The sequence below is a fragment of the Pan paniscus genome, chromosome 9, assembly GCF_029289425.2.
Source record: "Pan paniscus chromosome 9, NHGRI_mPanPan1-v2.0_pri, whole genome shotgun sequence".
Taxonomy (NCBI): Eukaryota; Metazoa; Chordata; class Mammalia; order Primates; family Hominidae; genus Pan; species Pan paniscus.
In genome coordinates, this window is record NC_073258.2 from 17,230,278 (window position 1) to 17,241,315 (window position 11,038).

The window sequence follows — 11,038 nt, forward strand, 5'->3', positions numbered from 1 at the left end:
CCGGACAGAGGGCTACAAAATGGAGAGAATAGACACTTAGTGGTTCTCAAGGATTCAAAGATATAAGCATGCTCTTTTGTTCTTAAATCTTTTTTTGAGACAGAGGCTTGCTCTGTTGCCCAGGCTGTAGTGCAGTGGTGCGATCTCAGCTCACTGCAACCTCTGCCACCTGGGTTCAAGCGATTCTCTTGCTTCAGCCTCCTGAGTAGCTGGGATTACAGGTGCACGCCACCATGCCTGGCTAATTTTTGTATTTTTAGTAGAGATGGGGTTTCACCATGTTGGTCAGGCTGGTCTCGAACTCCTGACCTCGTGATCCGCCCACCTCGGCCTCCCAAAGTGTTGGGATTACAGACATAAGGCACTGTGCCCAGCTGTTCTTAAATCTTTAATTTTTTTAAAATTATTCTTTAAGTTCTGGGACACATGTGCAGAAGGTGCAGTTTTGTTATATAGGTATACACGTGCCATGGTGGTTTGCTGCACCCATCAACCTGTCATCTACATTAGGTATTTCTCCTAATGCTATCCCTCCTCTAGCCCCCCACCCCCTAACAGGCCCCCATGTGATATTCCCCTCCCCGTGTCCATGTGTTCTCATTGTTCAACTCCCACTTATGAGTGAGAACATGCGGTATTTGGTTTTCTGTTTCTGTTTTTGCTGAGAATGATGGTTTCCAGCTTCATCTATGTACCTGCAAAGGACATGAACTCATCCTTTTTTATAACTGCATAGTATTCCATGGTATATATGTGCCACATTTTCTTTATCCAGTCTATCATTAATGGGCATTTGGGTTAGTTCCAAGTCTTTGAAAAGCTTTCCTATTTCTCCACATCCTCTCCAGCATCTGTTGTTTCCTGACTTTCTAATGATCGCCATTCCAACTGGCATAAGAGGTTATCCCATTGTGGTTTTTATTTGCATTTCTCTAATGACTAGTGATGATGAGCTTTTTTCATGTGTTTGTTGGCTACATAAATGTCCCACGATGCATAATCATTGGATTCCCCAAGGTTGAAATGAAGGAAAAAATGTTAAGGGCAGCCAGAGAGAAAGGTTGGGTTACTCACAAAGGGAAGCCCATCAGACTACCAGTGGATCTCTCTGCAGAAACCCTACAAACCAGAAGAGAGTGGGGGCCAATATTCAACATTCTTAAAGAAAAGAATTTTCAACCCAGAATTTCATATCCAGCCAAACTAAGCTTCATAAGCGAAAGAGAAATAAAATCCTTTACACGCAAGCAAATGCTGAGAGATTTTGTCACCACCAGGCCTGCCTTACAAGAACTCCTGAAGGACACACTAAATATGGAAAGGAAAAACCGATAACAGCCACCTCAAAAACATACCAAATTGTAAAGAGCATCGACACTATGAAGAAACCACATCAACTAACGGGCAAAATTAACCTGCTGGCATCATAATGACAGGATCAAATTCATACATAACAGTATTAGCCTTAAATGTAAATGGGCTAAATGCCCCAATTAAAAGGCACAGACTGGCAAATTGGATAAAGAGTCAAGACCCATCAGTGTGCTGTATTCAGGAGACCCATCTCACGTGCAGACACACATAGGCTCAAAATAAAGGGATGGAGAAAGATTTACCCAGCAAATGGAAAGCGAAAAAAAAGCAGGGGTTGCAATCCTAGTCTCTGATGAAACAGACTTTAAACCAACACAGACAGAAAAAGATCAAGAAGGGCATTAAATAATGGTAAAGAGATCAATGCATCAAGAACAGCTAACTATCCTAAATATATATGCACCCAATACAGGAGCACCCAGATTCATAAAGCAAGTTTTTAGAGACCTACAAGGAGACTCAGACTCCCACAAAATAATAGTGGGAGATTTTAACACCCCACTGTCAATATTAGACAGATCAAGACAGAAAATTAACAAGGATATTCAGGACTTGAACTCAGCTCTGGACCAAGTGGACCTAATAGACATCTATAGAACTCTCCACCCCAAATCAACAGAATATACATTCTTCTCAGCACCACATCGCACTTGTTCTAAAATTGACCACATAATTGGAAGTAAAACACTCCTCAGCAAATGTAAAAGAATGGAAATCATAACAAACAGTCTCTCAGACCACAGTGCAATCAAATTAGAACTCAGGATTAGGAAACTCACTCAAAACTGCACAATGACATGGAAACTGAACAACTTGCTCCTGAATGACTACTGGGTAAATAACGAAATTAAGGCACAATGACATGGAAACGGAACAACCTGCTCCTGAATGACTACCGGGTAAATAACGAAATTAAGGCAGAAATAGATAGACACAATGTACCAGAATCTCGGGGACACAGCTAAAGCAGTGTTTAGAGGGAAATTTATAGCACTAAAATGCCCACAGGAGAAAGCAGGAAAGATCTAAAATCGACACCCTAGCATCACAATTAAAAGAACTAGAGAAGCAAGAGCAAACAAATTCAAAAGCTAGCAGAAGACAAGAAATAACTAAGATCAGAGCAGAACTGAAGGAGATGGAGACACAGAAAACCCTTCAAAAAAAATCAATGAATCCAGGAGCTGGTTTTTTGAAAAGATTAACAAAATAGACCGCTAGCTAGACTAATAAAGAAAAGAGAGAAGAATCAAATAGACACAATAAAAAATGATAAAGGGGAAATCACCACTGATCCCACAGAAATACAAACTACTATCAGAGAATACTATAAAATTTTTGGCATTAAAATAATCTTTCCACTTTGCTGAATCTGCCATTTTTTGGGGTCCCGTTTTGAGGCTTCCTACAATGTAGGAGTGCACTGATTTCCTGACATGCCTAACATTTTGTTATCTCCAAAATAGCAAATACACCTTTTTGGCTTTGGAATTACATTCCTTAGGAATCCTTGTTGGCCCTAATTATCAGGAAAGGTCAACATATCTACTAGTTGAGGGCTTTCTTAACATGAGTGGAAAGTGGGAGTAATTGAGCCTATATAACCATGCACCTGGTATACTTTGTTACTTCCAGATTGTATTGAAAATGTGCAATGTTTTACACCCACCAGCTAAACATCCCAACACAATAATGTATACTCTGCTGTTTATAAGTTACAAAATGCCATACTGTATAATCATGGAAAGATTATTAATATTTTACTATTATCTGATATATTTAAATTATATTTAATTTGGGGTAGAAAATGGCTATATTTACCTAATTTGTAAGATTATACTATGCAGTTTGCATATTCTCATTCTCAGTGATAATTGAAACTTGCTTTAGAGCTCGCCCATGGATCTCATGTTTACAAAAGAGGAATTTTATGCTAGGGAAAATGTTATCTTTATATTATATGTACAAATGGGTAATAAAAAATAATAGTGTATGTCAATTTTAGAAAATTCACTAGTTCAGTGAGAGAACATTAGAAATATTCATTTAGATCCCGCATATCATTTTAAAAGCATATAGAATTAATACTTATTAAGCAAACCTGGAAGCCATGCCTGAGGTTGAATCATGGCTTCTCTTCCTTATCTCCAATACGACCTTGGTTGGGTAAGTTACTTAACCTCTCTGTGCCAGTTTCCTCATTGATAAAATAGGAATGATGGTACCTACCTCATAAGGTTTCTGTGAGGATTAAATGAACTAATACATGTAGACTTCTTAGAATAGTTTCTGATACATAAGTGCTCAATAAATGTTAACTATTATAATTTCATATATATCACTAAAAACTATGTTATCTCAGAGAGTTTCACTTAATCTAAGTGTCATTATTCAATATCAAAGCAGGAAAATGTCATCTGATATCCTCCCACTTATGAAAGTTTTAATCATCCCTCATCAGAACTAAACTTCTTTCTCATTCTGGTTATGCTATTAAACTTTCTTCAGATATTGATGTAAAATTCTAACCATGCCCAACTTTTTTTTTGTTATACTAATTATACTGTCTTTAGATGCCTACAGCCATTTAACTGCCATGGACTTAGAAAAGCCAAACTCCTGGGTTATATCTGTGAAATTACAGAGTCCTATAGATAAACCCAACTGTTTTTGGAAAAATATCAATTGTTTTCTTCCTCATAGACAATAATCTCGTAAAAGATTTCTAATCATGGGACAGTTAATCACGGGGACAGTTTCTGGTTGTTTCCTCAGAGTTATGTTGGCTCATTACAGAACAGACACTCCTTACCTGCAGAATTTGTACGTTGTGGGGAGTAATTTATCCCAAACCAGTTCAGACACTAGGACTAAAATGTTAATAGTACCATTTGGAGAATGCTCAGTACTTGCTAAACACTTTATATTAATATTTCCTTTAACCTCATCATAGCATCCCTATTAGGTAGATTATTATTCAGATTTTACACACAGTGCATTTGTACATAGAGCTTGCCCAACACCACACAGGTAGTAGTCTGATCTTAAATTAAGCCCTAGAAGCCACAGTGGGAGAGTACCAGAAGGCAGGCCGTTGGGGATCTAGCCCCAGGATCCTCACCTCAATCGTGGTAGCTCTACTTTATTTGTTTTTCATATTAGGTTTTCTGATTTTGAATCATTAGAGAGTTCTGCTGTTAAAAAAAAAGGGGGTGGAGGTAGTGTTATTGAAAAGCACTTGCAAAATTCAGCTCTGTACATTTGAGATATAACTACAACAAAAATGTTTCTATTATGCTTTTGCCCCTAGATAAAGAGAATCCATAATTGACACTATGGAATTTTGCAGTTTGTTAGTAAAATATCTGATACTTATTTTAATAGATCTGTATGTTTCTTATTAACTGAGTATCAGCCATACTGGTTGATGTGAACAGAATGTGAGAATAAAGTTTTGTTTAGGATTTCTCAATGTTAAATTCTTACAGTTGAAATGATAGATTGATGCTTATTCATAAAAAATATTTTGATATAGATTGTTTATTTTAAAAAAACTCAAGATAATTTTAACAGCAAAGCTCAGTGGTGGTTCTTTCACCAGTTAAAAATGTACTTTTCTTTTTAAAATATGCAGGGAGATGAAGAAGCAAATCTTGGTCTGCCCATCAGTCCATTCATGGATCGTTCTTCTCCTCAACTAGCAAAACTCCAAGAATCTTTTATCACCCACATAGTGGGTCCCTTGTGTAACTCCTATGATGCTGCTGGTTTGCTACCAGGTCAGTGGATAGAAGCAGAAGAGGATAATGATACTGAAAGTGGTGATGATGAAGACAGTGAAGAATTAGATACAGAAGATGAAGAAATGGAAAACAATCTAAATCCAAGTAAGAATATAGGGACATTATAATTTATTTAATGTTACAGGTTGAGTATTCCAAGTCTGAAAATCTGAAATATGAAATGCTCCAAAATCCAAAATTTTTTGAGTGCCAGCATGGTGCTCAAAGGAAATATTCACTGGGACACTTGGATTTCAGATTTTTCAATTAGGGGTGCTAAATATAATGCAAATATTCCAAAATCAGAAACACTTCTGGTCTCAAGCATTTTGAATAGGGATATTCAACCTTTAATAACTGCATATATCCATTTAACTTAGATTTGGAACTTTGTTTCTCAGATACAGATTCAGCAGTCATTACATTGAGTAACCACTATCTAAATGTTCAGATTCAACAGTCATGTTTTGAGTAACTTCTATATGCCGGGTACTGGGTGAATACTGTCATACAACAAGCATTCTTATTCTTATTTAATTAAAGTAACATCTCTTGAGGTGTTGCCCTCCAGCCAGTACTCTTCACAGTACCTGTGCACGCACGATAGGGCCATCACCACATCTGAACGTATGTGAGGTGGATCCTCATGGCAAGTCCTCCTTCATGTCACTCCTTTTCACACATCTCACCCCCAATCCCACTGGGCAGCTGAGGAGCACAACTTCCATAGCAGCCTACTAATCTGCTGTTCACATAGACTTGAGAAATAGATCAAACAGTGGGGGGGAGGGGAGAAGGAAAACATACATTCCCTGGCTGTAGAGGGAGAGCCAAGTTTTGTGGCATTATGAATTTGAGTTACCAAACTGTAATGACATACTTTCCTGTATAAGACAATTAGTATAAATGGAAAATGAAATGAAAATTATCACTTTGTAATTGTGAATGAAATCAGTTATTTGCTCATTTTAAAGTAGAATTTAAATTATACCTACATAAGTATTGTTTTGATTTTCAAGCATGCAATAAATCAGACCAGATAGGAAGACTACAAAGAACCTCCCACTGCAACACACACATGCCTTGTATTTAGGATTAGCATGGCAAATCCTATTAAAATGTATTTAAAATTCTTTTTTTTTAAATGGCATTAGCATCTGAAGGTTGACTGACTTCTAAAACTTATACTCCCCCATCTCTACTAAAAATACAAAAATATGCTGGAAATGGTGGTGGGCACCTGTAGTCCCAGCTACTAGGGAGGCTGAGGCAGGAGAATGGAGTGAACCCATGAGGCGGAGGTTCCAGTGAGCTGAGATCGTGCCACTGCACTCCAGCCTGGGCGACAGAGCAAGACTCCGTCTCAAAAAAAAAAAACTGTACTCATCAAAATGTTGGTAATTGTGTTTAATTCAATACATAAGAATGCCCTTAAAGGTTGGTTTTTAACTTTGGGTTATTTTCATTTGAAATTTCAGCACGCTTCTTCCCTCTCCACCATACCCAGCCAGTTTTCCCTAAACCTCTTCTCTATTTTGTTTTTATCCATAACAATACCATCTAACATATTCCTGTTTTGCTTCTTTCTGTTTTCCTAGCTCTTTCCACTAGAATCTGAACACCATAACGCAGGGATTATTTTTATAGTACTATTTCATTATATTATTTTTATTATACTATTATTTTATAGTACTGTTTACTTTTATAATCCCAGTGCTTAGATACCTAGAATAGGCATTTAATATTTGTTGAATGATTAAATCATATTGCTATGATTAGAATATATTTATTTTAAATTTCACAGAACCACCAAGAAGAAAAAGCAGACGGCGAATATTTTGTCAGCTAATGCACCACCTCACTGAAAACCACAAGATATGGAAGGAAATCGTAGAGGAAGAAGAAAAATGTAAAGCTGATGGGAATAAACTGCAGGTGGAGAATTCCTCCTTACCTCAAGCAGATGAGATTCAGGTAATTGAAGAGGCAGATGAAGAGGAAGAGTGACAGTTTGAGTAAAAGAAAAGTCATATTGAAGAAGCCCAGAGGGCTGTGCCCAGGGGCAGAAATCATTGCCTAGTGTTCACCGGCTCTCAACTGACCATTCCCATGTGGACAGGCCTTAATACTGTGAGAGGATCCTTGCTCTGCTGGTAGTTTCCCACTCCTGTGCACTTTCACAGGAACTAGAAAACTATTCTTAAACCAAAAATACCATCCGTGTTGACCCATGTTGCAGAGCCCTTACTTAAATCCTTCACTGGTGTATGAATACTTTGTCATAATGCTGCTTTGCTGGGTAGTGAGCTCTTATTTTTCACTGGGGGTCAGCTATAACTAAAAACTCAAGTGACATATTTCAGTTACCAAAGCGGCCAGAACTTTTTGCTTTTATGAAAATAGATTCATATTGTATTTCCCAGTGTGTCTTTTATGTCTTTGAATGTTTTGGAGAAAAGTCTATGCCTGTCTAAAAATGAATCCAGTGTTGCCTTTCTGAGGGATTTCTGCTCAATGCAATATACTGTTCAGTGCTATTCTCCCAGCTAGGTTTATCCATGAAGGACTGAGTGACCTTTGTTGTATTTAACAAAATCCAGGTGCATCAATTTCTGATGCTTTTTACTATTGTGTATTATCTACTATGTGTGTTTTATTTCTGCTGAGAGTATTCAGGTTTGCCATGGACATCAGAAGTTTGAATTCCAGTCTTATCTTATGTTCCATGGCTGAATTTTAAAGCTGTTTAGGTTTAACAATGAAGGGATTTATTCTTTAGTCAAAATTGTTGTTTTTACTCTAGCTCAGGATTCGTATTTTTAAAGAAAGATTTAGTTAATATAAACACAGCACAGATTTGTCAGAAGAAAAAAAAATTGCTGTAATACCAAAACTAACCTCATCAAAGATAAAGAAAAAAAGAAATATAGTGAGCCCTAAAGGACACATACATTGAATAAATAATTGGAACATGTGGTTCTCTTTAGATCCACATCTTAGCTGTCATTTGTTCACTCTAAAACTGATGTTCATCTTTCTGTTAATATCCCTCTGCCTCAAGACTACATGACAGAAATGACCTATCACTACTTATTATTTCTGAAGCCTAACTGCAAGACTGATTTCTGAGAACAAGTAAAGAACTGGAATACTTATTTTTCATATAAAAATCTAAATGTTAATAAATCATTTCATACAAAAGTACATTATTAACCACATTATTAAAATAATTGCAAGAAAATGGACCATATTTACAATGTTTTGTAAACTTGCTAGTGTGTGGATATGTACCCTACTTGTGAAATACATTTGAAGATATAAAGAGCAGCCAAAATGATGGCAAAATGGTAGGCTAATATTTTCTATTATTATTGGAGACCATATCATATTTTGGAATCATGCAATTTTGCACACAGTGAAACCATTAATTTTCCAAGGTAATTCCTTTAGAATATGGTATTGGCATGCAGTTTCTTACTTATCTAGAATATTTGGCTTATCTGAAAGATATCAATTTAAGATCTCTGGAAGTGTTAGAATTTTTGATCCTTCACAGTGTCAATATTTAATGAATCACTAAGCTTTATTAGACATGTTGAGTGAGTGCTGAGTTCCTTGCTGCCACTTTTGTTACCATTGTCACACACTATGTGTAAACCAGTCCCACCACTTATTACTAATTAATAAAATTTTGACTGATAATTTATATTTGCACTTACAATATATATATCCTGTCCTTATATTTCTCTAGAGTACATTTTCCATCATGTTTAAGTGTATTTCTGCTATTATTTCCTCTCCTGCAGAATACATACAAGTGTATGTGTATAAAGTCATACATGTACAAGCATGCATATTGAGATTGAATCACATTTCCATACTGTCTGTTATTTTATTGGGTTTTATATTGGGTTTCTTTAGTTTATGTTGTTTTCTCAAAAGCAGCATTTTAAATTACGAATACTGGACTTACTGGATTTAATTATAAATCCAATTACTACTGGAAACTCATTTTTACATAATATAGTCCTTAAATTATTTAACCCTTGCTAAGTAATTGACATATGTAACAATAACTAGCCTAAAGAAACCCAAAAAAGTATCTCTCCCGAGCTGAAACTTAAAAATTCGTAAGTGTAAGAAAGAATGTGAGAATATATTAAATGCACACTGTACCATTAGATGAAATCTTACTTGAGAAATTGCCATAAGCCATATTACAGATCTTACTTTGATTGCTACTGAATCAGGTTAATTTCTTGTTATAATAATTTTCATCATAAATTTTATATTTTTAAAGCCGCTGGTACTAGAAATATTCTTTTAATGCTATATCTATGTACCTACTGACACATTTTTCTCCATAAAAGTACTTTTAAAAATTACTTCATGATTTGAAAGCTGTTTCCTGCTATTATTTCATTACTTACTTTGTTGGTGCTATTAGCTTTTTCTACTTATTTTTACAAGAAACCTGGAGATTCTGGCTTACTTAAGTCATCAGAAATTCTCTGTATCTAGATTCATCTCATAGAAACACACTTCACAAAAGAGATGAATAGATACAACTCTGGTTCCTTCATTATAGTTGCCAGATTAATATAAGCTGCTCTAGAGTGTGTAGGGGATAGGAGTGGCAGGTGGAGCAGAAATGAATCACTTCTCAAAGGAAGGTGACTTTTAAACTCAGAACTGAAGAATTAAAGACTTAGCTCAGAAATGATTGCTTGTAGAGAGAATAACAGCATGTACAGAGGCCAGAAGAGAAAGCATCCCCACACTGGATAAGCCAAAAGAGATTTAGGGTGGCTGGAAGATAGAGCACAAGAAGAGGGAGTGGTAGAGAGATGGTGGTTAATGAAGGGCCTTGTAAAACATGACATGCCACTTAAACTTTATTCCTAAAGGAAATGGGAACCAATGGAAAACTTCCAATCTGGAAGAATAACATGATTAGATTTACATTTTATGAGGATCAAATAGCATACTTCAGTTGTCCCTTGTTATACATGGGGGATTGGTTCTAGGACCTCCTCAGCTATAAAAATCTTCACATATTCAATTCCCACAGTCAACCCTATGGAACCTGCAGATACAAAAAGTTGGCCCTCTCTATACGAGGGTTACGCATCCCACAAATACTATATTTTCATCTGCATTTGGTTGTGGATGCAGAACCTGCCAATGCAGAGCCAACTATATTTACTGAAAAACTCCACATATAAGTGGACCCATGGAGTTCGAACCCATGTTGTTCAAGGGTCAACTGTATTTTGAATGGTTTAAAACTATTGTTTTGGACTGAGTTCCTGCACCTAGGCCCCAGTAGACCAGACCAAAGCAAAATGGAGTCACTCATACTAAATGCCACACAATCAAACTGAAACTTTAAGGAAATAGGTAGATCCCCAGACTAGTTTTTCCTCAAAACAGGAGATTCCAGTCTATCTGAGCATAATCAAGGAAGTCCCCTCTGCTTTAAACTGTACAAAGAAGATGTAATCTGAAGTAACCTAATGATAACCAATCAGTTTTTATTTTTCTATTCTTTGTTCCCATCCTTACAAAACCCACTGTTCTGCCATGACCCAGTGGGAACTTCATTCTATTTTGTAGAATGAAAGTTACCTGATACATGAATCTAGAATAAAAGCCAATTAGATCTGTAGCTAATTTTGTCTTTTGACAGAATGGCAGAGCAAGATTTAGACATAGGGAGTGCTTGGTGATATTGACTGGAATAGATTGTGGACCACAGGGACATGAACAGAGTTATGATTTAAGATAGAGTTGGTATGGGGGTAAGAAAGATAATAAGGGTGGCTCCCAGATTTCTGATTTAGACAGCTGTCAATATCATTCACTGAGATAGGGTATATCAG

General features: G+C 36.4%; 1 protein-coding gene across 4 annotated transcripts in view; it reads left to right on the top strand.

The window, feature by feature from the left end:
* Positions 1-9,541, top strand: part of PDE3B (phosphodiesterase 3B) — a 215,065-nt gene extending 205,524 nt beyond the window's left edge. For all 4 annotated transcript variants that reach the window (XM_003818192.6, XM_034932206.3, XM_034932203.3 and 1 more), the window contains 2 exons: positions 5,009-5,261; positions 6,961-9,541. In XM_003818192.6, the coding sequence (XP_003818240.3) occupies positions 5,009-5,261; positions 6,961-7,163 (456 nt within the window). In that variant the 3' untranslated portion in view covers positions 7,164-9,541. The remainder of the gene's footprint in view (positions 1-5,008; positions 5,262-6,960) is intronic.
* The last annotated feature ends 1,497 nt before the right edge of the window (positions 9,542-11,038 follow it).